The sequence below is a fragment of the Colletotrichum truncatum genome (assembly GCF_014235925.2).
Source record: "Colletotrichum truncatum strain CMES1059 chromosome Unknown Contig_0005, whole genome shotgun sequence".
Taxonomy (NCBI): Eukaryota; Fungi; Ascomycota; class Sordariomycetes; order Glomerellales; family Glomerellaceae; genus Colletotrichum; species Colletotrichum truncatum.
The window spans coordinates 1,430,862-1,449,426 of NW_027222402.1; the positions used below are offsets into that span (position 1 = coordinate 1,430,862).

Below are 18,565 nucleotides of genomic sequence, written 5' to 3' on the forward strand. Positions count from 1 at the left end.
TGCGTCAGTTGCTTGACAAAGAGAACAGTCTACCAGCCAGGTATCCGTATTAGATGTCCAATGATCGGCCGTCGACCGCCCTCCCTAGTTCAGCTGTGAAGGAGTTATAAATCCAAGTTCAAGAAGATCGCATACCTAACCGAAGAAGATAAGGAGGAAATTAAATGTATGTACCTTGCCGTACCGAACATTGGAAACCGAGAAACGGTGGGAAATTACAAGCCATGATGCCGGGCAGTTCGGTACTGGCGAAGCCTCCGGCGCTCCGCGGGCCGCCGAACAACGCTTGAACTAGGACCCTCTGTGGGACTGCCCAAAAAGCCCGCGGGGACCGCGTGTTGAGCCCGATTACTATGTAGGAGACAAGTTCTACTTTTGAACATGGAATTTAATGAAAGAAAGGAAGAACTTTCCTGTAAGATCTTGAAACCGGAAATCCCAATTTGACGGGACTCAAAGGGAAAGAGAACCAGATGCTCGATGGTTAAGCATGGGGTTCAAAGGTGGCGCATGATGATGGGTTGGAGTTTAGAGTAAAAGTCTAAGATTTATAGCCATGAAAGTAGGCAGCCTTGTATCTCATCGAGGAGCGATGAACTTGCCGGATTTGGTTTGGTGAACCGCAGGCATATGGAACAAAACACCCTGAAATGTATCCAGTCATCATGTATTGAGGTAAGGAGCGGACAAGATGATTGTAAAAGTTCAATTACCTACGGGGTTCTCCGTTCCCCAGGGCCGTATCCAGCGTGCTTATAACCCAGCAGCGAGCTCGATATGTAAATTACAGTTATAATGTACAGTGGCCAAGATGTATTACTTCCTCACACCGCCTCATCGTCTCCCATACTCTCATCTTCCTCACTAATGTCATACCCCATCTCCCTAGCATCCTGGACCCTCTCGCTGGCCACCCGTGCTGCATGCCATGCATCCCATTTAGCCTTGTCCTCGGCCGACTCAGTGGGCGGCTTCTTCAGTCCATGCTTGCGAAGACGTCGACGGAGTTGGCGTTTTCCGTAAAAGTCGAGGGTACTGATATCAATAGTTGTGATATCTGTGCCGGTGATGAAATCCTGCGCGTCGGCCCAGAGATCTGAGACGTCTTCGGATAGTTGGTGCGCTACCTGGCGACCCCATCCGTTCGTGGCCCACTCATCAATCTTCACGGGAAGAGCAACGCCCCAGGTGGGATCCGTCGATGACCAGACGCAAGGAGTTGTGGAGCAAGTTGTTGGGCGACAGTAAATTTCGCACATGGCTGACTCGGCGATGTACCATATTGAAAGCAGAATGCAGATGATACCCAGGGATGTGATGCGAAAGGGGTTGCGTTGAATGAGATGAGGTACAGGCAGTTGGATGACATTGACTTTCGCTGAAGAAGACTCGAAAGCGCGATCGGAACCCTTGTGCGAGGACTCAAGATGAGGTCGAAGTGCTGACTTGATCTGCTGCTCTTGCAGTTCTTCGACTACCTGCTCAGACTTTGTGATGGAAGTAAGGTCTTTGTATTTGCCCTCCGCATGAGATACCTTGTCCTCCAAGCGCTCAATGCCTTGCTTAGCACTGCGAATATTGAGCAATCCGTCTTTGAGTGTCTTGCTCATTCTGTCGATTTGCTCGAGAGTTTGGTCTCGTTCAGTCTTGGTAATGTCGGGTTTGGTGGCGACCTCTTCCCGTTTGATGGAAATCTCGTCAAGCATCGACTCAATGTCTGGGGAAGGAAGTCGTTGTAAGTTAAACAGCTCTTCCAGGTCGTCAAGGGTGGAGTCCTCGATCTGATGAATGCGCTGAAGCTCCAAAAGATCGTCTTTCACAGTGGGCGGCTTAACAGAATTAATCAGAGGTCGACGAGATCTAGGAATAGACTTGCGACGACGAAGTGTGGACGTTGTCGTTGTGCCCGCGGCCCCCTTTTCTTGCTCTTTCTGATCGCTGGTTTCTGACCCTGACTCAGTGGCCTTTGAGTTTGATCGTGCTCGTGAGGATGCACGAGAGCTTCTCCGGCTAGAGGTTGACCTGTTCAAACTTGTAAACGACTTGGTCTCAGATTTGACGGCTGGTTTGGCCTCCTCGTCCGGCAGTCTGTCGACTCGAACTGTAGCGGGCGTCTCCACGTAAGCACCGGTGACTTTAGGTGTAGGGAGGGACAGCGGGTCAACCTTGAGAGGTCGAGGAGTTTCATCAGCGAGAAGGTCCTTATCATCAGTCTCGGCGAGTGGCTCGGCCGAAGGCGCTCTGGTAGAACCTCCCCTTTCAGATTGGTTATCAGCGGGTGCAAAAAGCTTCATTTCCTGCTCAATGCGGTCTGTAGGATCACCGTCCGACATGGCCACACTCTTCCTGCTATCCTTAGTAGAGTCGGTCGAGCGTTGACGTCGTTCCCGACGCAGCCCAGCTGACTTGGGTCTTTCGGCCTCTTGTGCTTTTGCCTCGTCTTTTGAACTGGGTTGAGGATCAACCAGCCTATCTGTAGGTTTGGAGTCCTTTGAATCATCCTTTTGGTTGCGTGTGGAGACGTCCACTTTCTGTTCTGGTTCTGTGGTTTTGGGCCGATCCTCGCTTCTTCGACGCCAGGCGTACGGCTTTCTGGACGGCGCTTCCGTCGTCTTCTCTGGCTCCTTTGCGAGCGGTGCGTTGTTTGAGGCCTGCTCCTCTTTTGCCGGCTTCTCATCATCTTTATTCTCGACGGACGACTGTCCAGAAGTCTCTGGCTCGCGCCTAGCAAGCCTCTCTTGATTGTGCTGCCTGAACCTCTCTTCCACGTTCAGCTTGGCCTTCTCCCCAACACGCGATTTCGGTCTTTCTTCGATGGGATTGTTGTCTGGGCGTTCAACATTCTCAAGCTTATCAATTTTCACGGCCTCCACGGCCTTCTCAATATCTGCAGGCTGCGATGCGGGCTTAGAAGCAGGACTACTGGCAGGACTGCTGCTAGTAGCTCTGGCAAGTCTTTGTAGCAAGTCTCGAGAATCAGTCCGTGTGTGTGTCGAAAGAGGTCGCGAGGGCGGTTGAAAGCTCGCCAACTCATTACGAGCTGATTCATTTTCCGTCTGCAATTCGGTTGCTTTGGAAATGGAGGATTTTCGGTAGATGGTAACAGGTGTGTTAGCGATACGTTCGCCTCTGTCTTCTTTTAGCGACAGTCTGGGCTCCCTACTGTGCGAGACTATCGGTTCTTGGATCGGCTCTTCGACAGGTTGAGCCTCCGGTGACGGATCTCTGAACATTGAGTTTTGTTCTCGAATCTCTTCCAAACGGCTTTCTGCTAAAGCTCTCTTTGACAGAGACTCAGCTTCGCGTGCTCGTATAGTGTCAAGTTTGGTGTTCTTAGGCCGCGCTTGTTCTTTCATTGCCGGTATATCATCATCTTCTTCTAGAATTGGCAAGTCCTCGGGTGTTGGATAGAACGAGCGGGATTGAGCCTTTGTCCTAGCCAGCTCCTCCTCAGCTTCTGCCTCTCGTTCGCGAATTTCCTCTAATCTGTTGTTCCTGGCTCTTGATTGACTCCTTCGCGACTCCGCCAGTTGCTCGTTGGCCTTTTCCTCACGTTGGCGAATCTCGTCAATCTTAGTGTTGGATCGCGTGGCCCGAGACGGAGTAAGCCCAAAGGATGGTTCTCTTCTGAATGGACTGAACTCGGGGTCCTCTCCGTTTGCGCTGCCAGTGGAAAGTCGCCGGTTCGAAGCATCCTCAAATCCTGTGCCGCCCATTCTTATGCGAGGGCTATCCGAAATTTGTAGGTCTCCGGCAGTGAAGTCTGCATCCAGTTGCCAGGCGTAACTCTTTTCTGGGGATTTTGTCTCGGGATTCGTAGAAGCTGGTCGAGAAGTCGGAGGAGTGGGCTCCAAGGCTTCGATTGACGGAATAGGTGTGTCGGCAGCGTTTTGCCAGTCCGATTGCGCCATGCTGTTTCGCTTTACGCCCTTCTCGTCCTGATCCAGGAGATGCTTAATCCAACCCTCGGGAACACTGCTCTTGGCGAAAGCTCCAGGGCGAGGACTGGCACTCAAGCTGCCATAGCTTGTTCTCCTACCCAAGCTTTGACTACTGCCATTCAGGCTGCTGTTGCTTGCCTTCCTTCCCAGGCTTTGGCCTCCGTTTAGGCTGCTATTGCTCGTCTTCCTTGCCAAAGTTCGGCCGGTCTCAGCGATGTTGGGTCCAATCTTGGTGCTGCTGAAGAGGTTCTCTGGCTGCGACTGGTCCATCTCACGTTCGTACTGGCTCAGTCTACGCGTGAAACTGCCAGAGCTGGATGCGCTCTGTTGTGATCCTGGGCTTCCGCCATAGCGCCCCGAGACGTAGCTGTCGCGCAAAGAGTCGCTGGAGAGTCTTGAAAGGGGTCTCGGACGGCTATAGTCGACCGCATCTTTGCCGAATGTTTGTCGTACTTTGGCTTCATCCGAAACCCTCCTATTGATGTAAGGGCGCGGTGCGGGGCTAGGAGAACCATCAATAGCAGGCGATGTTCTGCGAACTCGGTCCAATGGGCTCATCCGATCCTCTTCGCCCGCCAGTTGCCATACGTCTGCAACCGAGGGGATCTTTCCCTTGGCGAATACTCCGATCGTGGACTTGGGGCGGGGAAGCCGGGAGCCGGGAGACGCGACCTCGGCTGACTGGTTGGATCCGATTGAAGGCGTTTGGGAGAGGGAGCTTGATGGTCGGGGAATGGCGGCTCGTGAAGGTGGTCGCGGAGAGGCAGAACTAGGAGGGCGTGGGATTCCTGCTGCGCGTGAGGGAGGGCGCGCGTTTGTGGGAGAGTAGCCATATCGATTTGCTCCTGAAGACGGCTGGGCATTATCTCCAGCTCCCAGAGACTCCCGCGACGGCTTGGAGAACAACGGCTTGCGTCCTTCTTGGTCGACAGTGAATTGAGCGGAAGCGCGTCGATTTGGCCGCGCCCCAAACTGGTTGGGGGCAGCTCTGTTGTGGTCCATGGGCGATGGTCTATCTTGGGGCCACGTTCGTCTTTCTTAAAAATCAAGTTCAGGGTCAAGCTGCGGGAAGCTGCATTGTTTTCGGATGCGATTTAGCGACAGGTCGCGTCACATCACTATGGATGCAACGTAGATAGTGAGATTCGGATCGCGAAGTAGCTATGAGTTGGCCAAGGTCATCGTGATAACAACAAATCGCCTTCATCAGGGGAAATAATGTTCGCGCAAAGGGAGAAATGTAATTATTTGGGTCGAGAACGAGCAAGTGGTGAACCGCGTCTTCCACTGGAAATTGACCAGGATCTCCCCTGGACTACTTTCCTCCTTAAGCTAAACCCCACACGGCCCCTCCCAAATATCGGTGCGGAAAAATCCATCCGGAAATGACTAATCGGAAGCTTCCGGTTTAGGAGGGTGTTGGGGGGGGGGGGGGGCGGCAGGTCTCAAACTCTGGTTTCTGGGCCTTCTTGAAAGAAAACGGTTGAATGATGCAAGTCATTGTGAAACGGCTCTTAGTCCTTCTTCTTTCTTGTCAAATACTTTTCCAATGGCTGTTTTCTTTTTCAACTTTGTCACCCCGTAACATCCGGGTGGCCCCCCTGGATGTCATCTCAAGATCCTAGTTTTCAGCTGCTTTGGACAGACCCCCACCCCACATCTCTGCAGCTCATACCTCCAAGCGAGGGTTGCGCGTCATTACCGACCGTATTTCCCCTGACTAAAGTCCTTTTCAATGACCGGCATAATGGGAAGCTAGTCCCTTTCAGAAATGGGCCTCCCTTGTGTTGATGGATGAACGTGCACAGGAGCTTTGTGCAGGAGGCTCTTTAAAAGAAAGGGTGATTCACGTCTTTAAACTTTTTGCATTTGCTGGAGCTAGGACCAATTGTGTCGAACTTCCAAAGTTAAAATATCCGCAATTCCATGCAATATTAATCATGGACCTAAAACCAACCATGCTCCGGCCATGTGGTGACATGTACGGGCTACCGATAATGTTTGCTCCGATAGAAGGACCTCGCTGACCTTTCTAGGGAAAAATATTCCACATCTCGCCATTCCCTGGGTCTTTATAACGGAGTTTCGATCGCGGGCCGATATGCAGTCCCTCCGGGCACTGACATCAATAGCCTGAAAGCAATTCTTCAACATGCAGTCGCACAGGTCGTTTTGGAACAGCCTATGATGCGAATCGGAATTGTCGATGAAGACAAACAAAACCCTAGTTTCGTTCATGTTCCGAGCATCAATATAGCGGAACACACTCAGTGGTTCGGAGCATCCTCGCCGGAAGAGGTTGACGCCAACCTTTGCAAACATTTTTCATTCCAACATGGCCAATCTTGGTCCGACATTGAACATCGTCCGCCTTGGAAGATCGCTGTCCTTCCCATCCAAGGCAGTCAAAAAACACCAGCCGAAGTTGAGATTGTATACTCATTTCATCATGCAATCAACGATGGCGTAAGCGGTTCCATTTTCCACAGCAGACTTCTTGAGACACTCAAAAGTCCTATAAAACACCTCGCTGGATTTGATGGTAAGAAGCTCGAGGTGTCGGAACCGCCGACGCTTCCTCCTCCGCAAAACGAGCTCGTCAACAGCCGTATTAGCTGGCCATTCTTCCTGGCGACTCTGTGGGATGCCTTCGGCCCATCATGGTTGAAGAATAAACCTGCCGTGCTTCCATGGAAAGCCCGTCCGTACGGTATCTCATTGTCGAACAACACCAGCACTTACCTCATAAGGATTCCAACGCCAGTCGCGAAGAAACTTTTGGCTGCGGCTCGAGCTCACTCTTTGACCCTTTCACCGCTGCTCCATGCTCTTATTGTCGCCTCTCTCTCACGCCGTCTCTCAGCTACTGAGGCACCAGCGTTCGAGCCATGTACCCCCATCAGTCTAAGACGATACGTCCCCGCTGCAGCAGCCTTCGACACAAAGAAGCAGATGTTGGTCCTTGTGTCTACAGCAGATCATCCCGTATCAAGTTCTCTTGTCACCAAACTGCGCGATTCATCAGGGCCAGATCGGGAGAGTGCAGTCTGGGAAGTTGCGGCATCTGTCAAGGCCAGCATGAATGACAAGCTGGCGTCTCTGCCCAATGACGATCAAGGGGCCATGCTCAAATATGTCAGCGACTTCCACGACTTCTTCCGGAAAAAGGATGGAGGAGAACGCGGAAGTAGTTGGGAGATCAGCAATGTAGGAGCGCTCAACGGTGGCAGCGATGACGACAGCTGGAGATTGACGCGAGCTATGTTCAGTCAGTCTGCATCGATATTTGGTCCTGGGTTCAGCGCAAACATAGCGGGCATTGCCGGTGGTGAAATAACCATCACGCTCTGCTGGAACGTATCCGTTGTCGATAACGCCTTGATGGAAGGATTGGCTAAAGACCTGGAGGTTTTGATACCCGAGGTTGCCAATGGTAGCCCGCTTTCTTTATAAAGCAATTTTGGGCGCTTCGCTTCATCTGGCTCAAATCGTCAGATACACTGGGCTTATTCAACGTGCGTCCTCGGGGATGGACTTTAAAACAGCTGTTTCTGGATAACGAGTGGCACAAACTGTCGAAACGACACTTCCTACAAGCAGGGCAAACCGTCCTCATGTACAGTCTTGGCGTTTTCCTCCTTGACATGACGTGTACGAACATTGCAAGCATTCTTCAAGTCATAGACGTGGTTTCCGTTCGCTTATAGTTTAAGATTTTAGTAAATAATTTAAATTATACTACTCAGTTTGAAATTCTTTCAACCAATGACCGAAGCATAAAGTTGGCCGCAACCTTCAATTGAAGATCTGTTACAAACTTCCGAATCGTTGCTGAGTTTTAAGTAGGCTTGTAGATTCCCGGCAGTCTTCACAAATCACGTCCGTCCATTACAAGCTAGGTAGCCATCGTCAAGAGACACATGGAATCCTCCAGGTTTTGAGTTCTGGAGTTGCGGAACTGTCCACGACTCAACGGAGATCGGCGGTACCCGTTTGCGATGTTAGTCATACTTGAGTAATATTTGAGCTGGGATTCCGACGACAGCATGCCTAATCCTCGCACAGAAACTAGACAATAGTAGTTCAATCAGGCGTTGCTATCGAAAACCACCCGAGGCAATGTCTGATACTGTATATAAACAACGCATTCGGGCGGCTCTAGCCGAGAAGACTTGGTTTGGTTTCGACCTAGATGACACCTTGCACGAGTTCCGCCGCGCATCTTCCGCAGCAACCACGAAAACACTCGAAGCAGTTTCCCAGCGCCACGGAACTCACGTAGCAGCTTTGAAAGAGGAATACTCCAGCATTCTTCGCGACAAGACTGCCAATGCCTTCTCTGATGGTAAGACATCATTCGAGTACAGGAGCGACCGCTTTGTATCGTTGCTGGAGCGCTTTTCGCTATCTTACACGCCCGAATTCATTAACCACCTACTCGATATCTATGAGAACACACTCACGGAATCGTTACAACTCAAAAATGGCGCCATGGAACTCTTGTTACAGTTGAAGACAATGGGAAAGAAGGTGGCTGTGATCACCGAGGGGCCACAGGACGCTCAAGAGAGGACGGTAAAGCAGCTCGGCATTGCTGAACACATTGATGTACTTGCCACGACCAACTTTTTTGGCGTCTCCAAAACCGAAGGTCTCTTCGCTGAGGTCTTGAAACATGCCCAGATACCGGAATCAGAGATGGTGTACGTCGGAGACAGTGTGGTACGAGATATTGTGCCAGCCACGGAGGCGAGAATTTTTTGCATTCACTATAACGAGCAGGCGACAACTTCTTTTGAGATAGTTCCTCCGCAGGTAAATTCACTGAAAGAAGTTCAGCTTCTTCTTTCTTGAAGTTTTCGTCTGCGGTTCGCATTACACAACTCGGAACGGTTTTTTCCAGTTAGGGATAGCAGCAGGTGTTATCCTTATAACGCTATCAGCCGAGACTCCAGCTAGTGCTCAGTTCTCTAAATGGAATCCTTTACGCTCAAACCGGTTGGCGATGCTGGCAATGCGTTATTCTTTCAAACTTTCTTGGGTGCTTTTTATTTATGAGAATCTGTACACGTCTCACTCAAACTACCACACGATTGTTTGTTGCATAGAACGCGAGACACTGTGTACGAATCATACTGCGTTGCCTTCCAGTCAGACAATGCATGAGCCGAAGGAAGTCATGGTGCTCTGATATCTCCTCTAAGCCGTCCGCCTACGGAGACCGCACTGCCGAACAACTTACAAATACATGTCAGACAGAGCATTAGAGACCCTAGTTCCGTACAAGAAGCGAACGAGCCAATATCTGACACAGGCTGTCTTATAGGATTACTGCAGATCTGGAACCGACCAATGGCATAGCACTGTGTATTACAAAAGTCGATTTTCTCTCCCGTTGTTTGACTTACACCAAAGGTGCCATCCCCCCCAATCCCCACAGAAGCAACCCCTCATAGCGCCGTGGCTGAATTACAAATCCAGCTCATGGCATCATCGCTCGCAAATCATGTCACCGTAAATCATGCAAAGAGCCGAACCAACTATAAAAGTCAACAATGATACCAATCCACAGACAAAAAAACATCGGTCAACTAAGGAAACCAAATCGCAATTGACCAGTATCCCGTAATGGCACCCATCCGCGTCGGCCTCATCGGCCTCTCCTCTAGCGCCGCAACGGCCTGGGCCGCCAACTCCCATCTCAAATATCTCTTGTCCCCTCGAGGCAGCTCCAAGTACCAAATAACAGCACTCTGTAACTCCTCCGTCGACGCCGCCCAACGCGCCATCAAAGATCACAATCTGCCGGCTGAGACAAAGGCGTATGGCGACCCGGCAGACTTGGCAGTAGACCCAGACGTCGATCTCGTCGTCGTCTCGGTGCGCGTGGACTTGCACCACAAGACGGCGCTCCCCAGCGTCGAGGCCGGGAAGCACGTGTACGTGGAATGGCCGCTCGCGCAGGACGTCCAACACGCGAGCGAACTGACCGCTGCCGCCCAAAAGGCCGGCGGTAAAACGTTGGTCGGCATCCAGGGGCGGACAGTACCTGTTTTCCTCAAGATTCGAGACTTGTTACGGGAGGGACGTGTTGGTAAGGTGCTCAGCAGCGAGGTCAAGGCTGCGGGTGGTTTGGTCGATCGTGAGGTGATACCGACCCAATTGAAGTACTTCACCGACAAGGCCATTGGGGGAAACATTGTCACTATTGGATTCGGACACTGTGAGTTTTCCCTGAATACAGTATCCGTGTGAGCGACGCGCTGATGAGACATATTACAGTGTTTGATCAGATTCAGTATATTTTGGGTGACGTATCCAACCTGAAATCTCACACCCAAATCCAACGTCCCAACGTCAAGATCAGGGATCCTCAGACCAAAGAAATAACCGAAACGGTCAAGTCTAACGTTCCAGACCTGGTCATCACCACCGGCACGCTCCCGGCATCGGACATTACCGCCGAGAATGCGACACTGCTCGTCCGCTTCCGCAAGGGCCAGCCTTTCAAGGGAGAAGCGCCGCTTGTTTGGACCATCAATGGCGAAAAGGGGGAGATCCGTCTTACTTCAGACGTCAGCACATCTTTGCAGGCATCGGCACAGGTGCAGGACATTCGGATTGAGGTGCATGACTTCGAGAGCGACGAGGTTGAGACGGTTGAATGGGGTTGGGAGGACTGGGAGGCTGAGTTGCCCCCGCTGGCGAGGAGTATCGGCGCAGCCTATGAGGCGTTTGCGGAAGGAAAGGAAGTTCCTACTTTTGAGGATGCACTGAAGAGGCATGAGCAGATTGAGAGTATTCTGTCGAGCTCTGCTTAGAAGGTGGACTAAGCGATGGCGATGTCACTGGGCCTAAGAGTTGCCAAGGAGATGTGGCTGATGTGCACCAGGGGTCCTCATGTGAGGCGACGGTTAGATTGAGTACCGGATTCACAGGGCTGAGCTTCATAATATGATTCATCTACAAATGGGCGATCACTAGTATAAGTGGGCTGAACCGATGTGTGATTCGAGTACTTTGCCAAACCCAGTATGTATTGGCGCTCGTGCCTCTTGAGGTTGACTCACCCGGCGGCTGCACTAACATCGGCTAAGGCAGACACCTTGGAAATCCGCCTCACCACAGCTGAGTTCCCTCTATGTTAAAAGTACCTTATATCAAGCTACCTTTCGTCAAAATAATGATTCCCGTCGCATTGAAAACAAAATATTCATTCCTGAGAGCATCCAAAATCGCAACAAAAGCCATAATGGGTACTTCACCAATATACTTCTGGCGTGAAACCGCTTATGCAGGCTACCTTTCCCAATGGTGGGCGAGCGACCCCTACTGCTCCCATCCCTCGTCATCATCCTCACCGGATTCCTCGATAATAACTTACAAAACAGCCGAGCATTACATGATGCACGGCAAAGCCATACTCTTCAACGATCCCGAAACCGCTCTCGCCATCCTCGAGGCAGACCATCCCCGGGAAGTAAAGACACTAGGCCGCAAGGTCGCAAATTTCAACGAAGATGTCTGGAACGAGAGCCGAGAGCGCATCGTCCGGGAGGGCAACCTGCTCAAGTTCCGCAGTAGCCCGGAATTGAAGGCGCAGTTGCTGGCCACAGGGGACCGAGAGTTGGTCGAGGCGAGCCCGTTCGATCGGATCTGGGGAATCGGCTTCAGCCCCCAGAAGGCACCCACGACTAAACGAAGTGCGTGGGGGTTGAACTTGCTAGGCAAAGTGTTGATGGAGGTTAGAACGCAGCTGAGAGAGGAAGACAGTGCCGCAGCAGGGGCCAAGGAAGATAAGTAGATTGGTGGGCCATACGCAAGACGGAGCATAAAGAACGGCGGCGAAAGAAGGCCAAAGAATGATCATAATGGTTGAGGACGTTTCAGTTCTCGTAGTATTACATCGCAAATATGGTAACTGCCTTCTGGTGGAAGGCGTCTTCCTCATCTTCTACACGTACACATATAGCCTTAAGAGCGGTGTTGGTTTTTTTTGTTCCGGCCACACATCCCATTGCAGCAACAATCGCCCAATGTTCGCCAGTCCCATATGCCCCCGTTCTATTTTTGTACAGTAATAAAACACTTTTTCCGGCTTGAAAGATTTTCGAGGGGAGGTGGGTCTCATTATCCAACAATTCCTCTCGCCTGCCTCGCGTTTTGAATATCACCTTTTGAATTGGTGGTAGTGGTGGTAGTAGTAGTGGTAGTAGTAGTCGTCGTGTGGTTTAGAGGTAGTCCTTTCCGCTCTTCTGCATCTCAATGAGACGCCATCCGCGCGTCTCCGGGTTGCTGACGTCGTCCGGCACACGAGTGATACCAATAGCGTATGTCACAAGCTGCACCTTGTCCTCCATGCCGGCGGCGAGCTCACCAGACTTGGCGTTGCGGTAGACATGCACCTCCTGCGTCCTGCAGGTGATGACGAAGACGGGAATCTCACCCGGGTCCAGCATGCGTGCGCGCACAATGTCGACGTGACGGATATCGAGGATCTTGCCATCCGACTTCAGGCCAGCTTGGAGGTACTGCTTCGTCAGGGCCTCGTACACAGAGTACTGAGCCTCCGACAGCCAGAGCTTGAGGGTCTCGATATCTCCCTTGACGTAGGCGTCGAGGACTTCGGGGAGAATGTACTCGCGGAGCTCCCTCAGGAAAGGCTCAGTCTGGAAGTTCGGGTCCATGGTGCGGAACTTCTTGATGACCTGCGCCGTCTCGTTCTCGGAAAAGAAGCCACCAATCTTGTCAGTGACGAGACGGGCCGTCTCAATGAGAGGGTTCTCGGATTCGCGGTACACCTTGCCGGCGTTGAAGAAGCCCTGGGCAAATTTGTTGGTGTCCTTGAATTCCCTCCACGCCTCCTTCCACGCCGCATCCTTGTGAAGGGTGACGTTGGTGCCAGCGCTGCATACTTTGTTAGCAATCCGTTCTGGTCGGTCAACTTGCACCAACTTACTTGGGGTCCTCCTCAAAAACTTGGGGCTCACCAGAGGCGGCCCGCTCGGCCTCGCGCTTCTTCCTGCGCTCCTCTTTCTCAACCCAGCCACCGTAGCGTGAGCTGCTGCCGTCATCAATGACATCCTTGACGTTCTTGTACGCCTCGGTCTCTCGAATAGGCTTCGTCGCCTTGTCAAGGGCATCGCCGGTAACGTTGGCAACCTTACGGACGCCCTTCATGGCGGAGGTGTCCCAGGTCCATGCGGCACCCTTGCCAATAGCGCCAGCGGTAGTCTTCACAGCGCTGGAAGCAGCAGATGTAAGAGCACCGGTGGATTTCTCGTAGGCTTCGCGAGCTTTCCTCACACGTTCGCTCTCGGTGAAGTCCTGGATCTCACCCGAGAGGGCCTTTGTCGATTCATTCCACTCCTTAGACTTGCTGAACTCAGCCTGCATAGTCTCCGTGAATACTTGCCACGGCGTCTTGTCGCCATGAGGAGGAGGAGGAGGGGCGCCCTCCTTCTTTTCCTTCTTGCCACCCTCCTCCTCCTCCTTGCCTTCGGTCTTCTCGCCCTCCTCTTGTTTCTTCTCGGAAGATTCCTCCTTGGCCTCTGATTCAGCATCCTTGGGCTTGGAGTCTTCGGCAGCCTTTGCGCCCTCCTCGGCTGGCTTGGCCTTCTCGGTCTGCTGTTGCTGGAGCTGTCGGGCCGTCATGTGGAACGAGCGCGATTGCATCGAGCCGGTAATGAATCGAACATCTTCGGGGAGAAATTGTGATCGCAGAGTAGTAGGTCGGATGGAGGATTGTTGTCGTGAAAAGGTGAGCGCGGCATTGCCACTCAGCTCTGTCGACAGTAGCCGGTGACACGCAGGTGTTCTGCCATGGTTCTGGACTGCTCGCGCGGAAGCTCTGACAAGAGAAATGCTTTGAGGATTTCTCCTCGCTGACTGTACAAGCGAGTTCATGATGTATTATCCAAGCTTACCGCCTCCCGACGATAAGCAAAGAGGATAGAAACGGGGCGGAGGGACGGGGGCGGGAGATATAGATGACGGTTGGGGGGGGAGACAACGGATTGCAAAGAAATTTTGGCTTGCGACGGGGACTAATCGGGGTCCAGAATTGGAAGGAAGCTCTGCGATTTCGGTTGGAGGCGGAGCGCGGAAAAATTCTGGGCCCCTGTTCTACCGAAGACGACCCGGAAGTATCAACCAATCAGAATGCTCCAGTGTCTCCAGATTGTCGATTTCGAGCTGACATTTTTCCCATCCAAAAACTTCACGGATTATCGTCACACCAGCTAGCCTCCCCCCCCATTTCGCGATCGGAAGGGGTTGACACAGCGATGGCTTCCGCACCCACAGCTCGCCTATTGGCGAGATCTATCTTTCAGAATGCTGCTCGCCCCGCGACAGTAGCTCGATGCTCGCCCATTCTCCTCCGACCCTTCTCCCAAACCGCAGCACCACGCGCCGATGCTCCCGAGTCGAAGAAAGGAGGCCAGGAGCTCCTTGCCGCTATGTACGGCAGCTCAAAGCCAGCCAACCAGACGGAGAAGCAGACATCAACAGGTTCTTCAGCCGGCTTGTCCCAGCAGAGTCTGCTCCTCGAAACTCTGAACCGCGCCTCGGGTAACAAGGGCGGCTTGGGCGGCCTGGATGACCTTGTCCCGGAGCAGGAGGACTTGCTGGAGCCGTACCACATGCACGTCTATTCCCACAAGCATAACTGTCACGTCACTGTTACGAAACCCGATCGCGGCGCTATCATTTCCCTGTCGACCGGCAACATTGGCTTCAAGAAGTCCAAGAGGAAATCCTATGATGCGGCGTACCAATTGACGGCCTACGTTCTTGAGAGACTGAACTACGCCGGGTGGCACAAGAAGATCAACAAGCTCGAGGTTGTGCTGAGAGGATTTGGCGCTGGAAGAGATGCGGCAGTCAAGGTCCTCATGGCCCCCGAGGGCAAGATCTGGCGAAGCAAGGTTGTCCGGGTGGCGGACTCAACGAGGTTGAAGTTTGGTGGAACAAGGAGCAAGAACCCAAGACGTGTTTAAAGCGGCAGCACGGAGAGGGGAGTCACGGGGGAATAGAAGGGGTCCAGGTGTTGAATGCATGTACAATAGGTGTGTACAACTGTACCATATATATCACAACGAGCAACTTTCCCTTGCATTCTGTGGTCAAACCGAAATGCAAATGTCCAACCCTGTGGTATCAAGTGCTAAAACGCCGCACAACCCGCACGCCAAACCTAAAAACGCCGAATCCACGCTCGTTTGTATAACCCGGCCATAGGCCCCCTACTTCTTGGTTGGTGCCCTCTCGGCAGCGGGCAAGTTGCGACCCCCAGTATCTCTGACGGCCTTCTTGCCCTTCCCGTTGCCGCCGCGTTGCCTTTCTTCTTCGCTATCCCAGTCGACGTCCCCGCCCTGGCCCTTTTGATTCTCCGTGAGGAACCTCGGCGGCGACTGCTTCAGCATCCTAGAGCCTTCGTGAGCATTGTCGTCGTCTTCTTCTAAGAGTGCACCATCGGCCGAATCGTATTCGGGTGGGTCAATCCAGTCCCGGGGCACGACGCAGGGCAAGGCAACGCCAATGCTTGCCGCTCTGTTTAGCCAACCGGGACCGGGTCGACCGGTCAGTTTCTTACACAGATACGACGTAAAATGGTTGCAGTTTTTTGTCAAGAGATTATAGGACGTTCCAAGAAACTCTCTTGAAGCTTCTTCAAGAATCATATCGATTTCGGTCTGCGTAGCGAACGTGAAACCGTGAAGGATCTCTGACTTGAAGGTGCCGCCGGGAGGCTCGGTCTTGGGCTTCGTCCAATATACTCCCGTCACGCCGCGTCTCTCGTGTCCGCCGTACGCATATTCTTTTCCATTGATGACCACCCCCGAGTGGAGGAGCGAGGCACCGACCGTCCAGAGGACAGAAGATAGCCTTCCTGGCTGTGAGGACTCAGTTAGCAGGGCCGTCGCAACTCTCGGCATTCGGTGGGTCCGTCAGCTTACAGGCAGCAGATCATAGACATGAATCGTGACTTCTGTCTTTGAAAGTGACAAGGTTGACCTGTGATTGCTGGATCGAGGAGGCATTTTCGACCGTCCGAGTGCGGTGGTTTAGGCAGTTACCGTATGTTTACCACGTCGTGCTTGGGCGTTTGGCGGCGTAAGGTGTAGGAAGAGGGGTTTCGGAGAGTGGGTGGAATGAAGGCAAATATTGAATCTTATAAGAACCTGGGAATAATATGTACTGGCACAAGCTCTAAGGATAAATACGCGGTGCGTTTCAGAAATGAAGGAAGCTGCCCGAGATGTTGCACACTGAGGGAATTGACAATAAGGAAACAAACACAATGCAATCGTAAAAAGGCTCCAAGGCACGTCGCAGCTGCTAACCTTGGCTGTCGCTGGCTTCGGAGGGTGCTCGGCGCAGATGCGGGCGTCAGCGACAGACATGGGTGGATGCAGCAGGCGCACATATTATGCTGAAGGAATGGGTACAGATACCCTCCAGCAATGATGACGGCAACTGACCAGGAACTTAGCGATAGCTGCTTTAGCCACCGTGAATGCGTGGCATGGCGCGGCCTTAACAAGTACACGTCGCCCCCGCAAGCGGGCTAAATTCAATGCGACCCAATAGGGTGCGGTCAAATGAGGTCAGCGGTCCCAGCCCCGCGCCCTCGCCCTCTTCCTATACTAACTTTCCAGTTTGGGGTTCTTGACCACCTTCGGCGTTTCGTTCCGCCGTTGTACCGAGCCCTTCAGAAGCCCCCCGTTTTTGGTGGGGCACGTTAAAATTCATCTAACCAGGCCACAGCCTTTCGCGCAAAGTATTTTTTCTCTCAGCATCAACAGCTTCAAGCTTTCTCTTCCCTCCTTCCTCTCTCTCTCTTCTCTCTCCACCGCCTATTCCCTCCCAATTCCCCGGGCAATCCGTAAGCGATTGAGGCTGGTCGCAGCCTTGTGTCGGCAAAACGACGTTCTTCATCGTCACCTCTACTTCCTTCGCTTCTCGCTCTCCCTCTTTCCTCCCCCGCGCAGCTAGTTCTGCCTTTCGCCCCGCTACTGCAGTGCTTAAGTGCACCGTACTCTACACAAACACTCGTCAGTACGCCAAGAGCCGGAGAAACAAAATGCCTCCCAAGAAGCAAGTCGTTGAAGAGAAGATTCTCCTGGGCAGGCCCGGTAACAACCTGAAGAGTGGAATTGTGGGTGCTACGCCTTAGAACCTGTGTGCGGGATCAGGCTGACCCCTCTTCAGGTTGGCCTTGCAAACGTCGGAAAATCCACTCTCTTCCAGGCTATTACCAAGTGCAACCTTGGCAACCCTGCCAACTTCCCCTATGCCACTATCGACCCTGAGGAGGCACGTGTCATCGTCCCCGATGAGCGCTATGATTGGCTTTGCGAAAAGTACAACCCCAAGTCGCGCGTGCCTGCCAACTTGACGGTCTACGATATTGCTGGCCTGACGCGAGGTGCCTCTACTGGTGCCGGTCTCGGTAACGCTTTCTTGTCTCACATCCGCGCCGTCGACGCCATCTTCCAGGTCGTCCGTTGCTTCGACGATGCCGAGATTATTCACGTCGAGGGTGATGTCAACCCCACTCGTGATCTCGACATCATCAGCGACGAGCTGCGGTTGAAGGACATGGAGTTCGTCGAGAAGGCCCTTGAGAACCAGAAGAAGAAGACTCGCTCTGGCGGCAAGGGTCTGGAGCACAAGAAGGCCATGGAGGAGCAGGCCACCATGGAGAAGATTCTTCAGTTCCTGAAAGATGGTAACGAGGTCCGAAAGGGCAACTGGGGCCCCAAGGAGGTAAGATTAAAACTGTTTGCTACTTGTCTTTTTTTCCACGAACCCCTCCGTCATGTGATGACAAAGGACCTCAGGTCCGAACACATAAACCCAGCTCTTCGATTGCCTCAATTAACGCTGAGTGCATACTGAGACAAAAAACCATTCTGATTTGACGTTTTTGTCTTTTTTTCATCTATTGTTGCACGTTTTTTGGAGAAAAAAATGTTCTAACAATACATTCAGGTCGAGGTTATCAACCCTCTGTTCCTTCTGACTGCCAAGCCCGTTGTGTACTTGGTCAACCTGTCTGAGAAGGACTTCATTCGCAAGAAGAACAAGCATCTTCCCAAGATTGTCGAGTGGGTCAAGGAGCACGCTCAGGGAGATCCCATTATCCCCCTCTCTGTCTCTTTCGAGGAGCGCTTAACCCGCTTCGAGACCGAGGCTGAGGTTCTTGAGGAGCAGAAGAACGTTGGTGCTGAGTCTATTCTGCCCAAGATCATTCTTCAGATGCGCAAGGTTCTCAACCTTGGTAGCTTCTTCACCACTGGCCCCGATGAGGTCCGCCAGTGGACCATCCGTAACGGCACCAAGGCGCCGCAAGCCGCCGGTGTCATCCACACGGATTTCGAGAAGACGTTCATCCAGGCTCTCGTCTACAACTTCACCACGCTCAAGGAGCTCGGCAGCGAAGCTGAGGTCAAGGCCAAGGGCAAGGTTATGACGAAGGGCAAAGATTACGTCGTGGAGGATGGCGATATTCTGCTCATCAAGGCTGGTGCTGCCAAGGGTTAGAGCACTAATATCCGATGGAAATTTGGATGTGAATGGGTTAAAAGCTCTGCCTTTCGGTTTAGATATCACCGGCT

At 52.5% G+C, this 18,565-nt stretch overlaps 8 protein-coding genes across 8 annotated transcripts; 5 read left to right on the forward strand and 3 right to left on the reverse strand.

The window, feature by feature from the left end:
- Nucleotides 1–824: 824 nt before the first annotated feature.
- Nucleotides 825–4,943, reverse strand: CTRU02_208439 (uncharacterized protein; the record flags this gene model as incomplete). Its single annotated transcript, XM_036728432.1, has 1 exon — nt 825–4,943. One exon carries the CDS (start codon nt 4,941–4,943, stop codon nt 825–827), a length of 4,119 nt encoding a protein of 1,372 aa, XP_036579716.1.
- Nucleotides 4,944–5,881: 938 nt separating this feature from the next.
- CTRU02_208440 (uncharacterized protein) lies at nt 5,882–7,394 on the forward strand (the record flags this gene model as incomplete). Its single annotated transcript, XM_036728433.1, has 2 exons — nt 5,882–5,922; nt 5,978–7,394. The coding sequence occupies 2 exons, from the start codon at nt 5,882–5,884 to the stop codon at nt 7,392–7,394; spliced, it is 1,458 nt and encodes a 485-aa protein (XP_036579717.1).
- Nucleotides 7,395–8,060: 666 nt separating this feature from the next.
- CTRU02_208441 (oxidoreductase family protein) lies at nt 8,061–10,762 on the forward strand (the record flags this gene model as incomplete). The annotated part of the gene is made up of 3 exons (XM_036728434.1): nt 8,061–8,663; nt 9,561–10,164; nt 10,224–10,762. The coding sequence occupies 3 exons, from the start codon at nt 8,061–8,063 to the stop codon at nt 10,760–10,762; spliced, it is 1,746 nt and encodes a 581-aa protein (XP_036579718.1).
- A 431-nt stretch (nt 10,763–11,193) lies between these two features.
- CTRU02_208442 (uncharacterized protein) lies at nt 11,194–11,745 on the forward strand (the record flags this gene model as incomplete). The annotated part of the gene is made up of 1 exon (XM_036728436.1): nt 11,194–11,745. The coding sequence occupies one exon, from the start codon at nt 11,194–11,196 to the stop codon at nt 11,743–11,745; it is 552 nt and encodes a 183-aa protein (XP_036579719.1).
- Nucleotides 11,746–12,172: 427 nt separating this feature from the next.
- CTRU02_208443 (Mitochondrial import inner membrane translocase subunit tim44) lies at nt 12,173–13,847 on the reverse strand (the record flags this gene model as incomplete). The annotated part of the gene is made up of 2 exons (XM_036728435.1): nt 12,173–12,848; nt 12,901–13,847. The coding sequence occupies 2 exons, from the start codon at nt 13,845–13,847 to the stop codon at nt 12,173–12,175; spliced, it is 1,623 nt and encodes a 540-aa protein (XP_036579720.1).
- A 380-nt stretch (nt 13,848–14,227) lies between these two features.
- CTRU02_208445 (mitochondrial 37S ribosomal protein uS11m) lies at nt 14,228–14,941 on the forward strand (the record flags this gene model as incomplete). The annotated part of the gene is made up of 1 exon (XM_036728438.1): nt 14,228–14,941. One exon carries the CDS (start codon nt 14,228–14,230, stop codon nt 14,939–14,941), a length of 714 nt encoding a protein of 237 aa, XP_036579721.1.
- A 246-nt stretch (nt 14,942–15,187) lies between these two features.
- CTRU02_208444 (DeSI-like protein sdu1) lies at nt 15,188–15,985 on the reverse strand (the record flags this gene model as incomplete). The annotated part of the gene is made up of 2 exons (XM_036728437.1): nt 15,188–15,838; nt 15,902–15,985. 2 exons carry the CDS (start codon nt 15,983–15,985, stop codon nt 15,188–15,190), a joined length of 735 nt encoding a protein of 244 aa, XP_036579722.1.
- Nucleotides 15,986–17,546: 1,561 nt separating this feature from the next.
- CTRU02_208446 (Obg-like ATPase 1) lies at nt 17,547–18,491 on the forward strand (the record flags this gene model as incomplete). The annotated part of the gene is made up of 2 exons (XM_070205093.1): nt 17,547–17,714; nt 17,940–18,491. The coding sequence occupies 2 exons, from the start codon at nt 17,547–17,549 to the stop codon at nt 18,489–18,491; spliced, it is 720 nt and encodes a 239-aa protein (XP_070061168.1).
- Between the last annotated feature and the right edge of the window lie 74 nt (nt 18,492–18,565).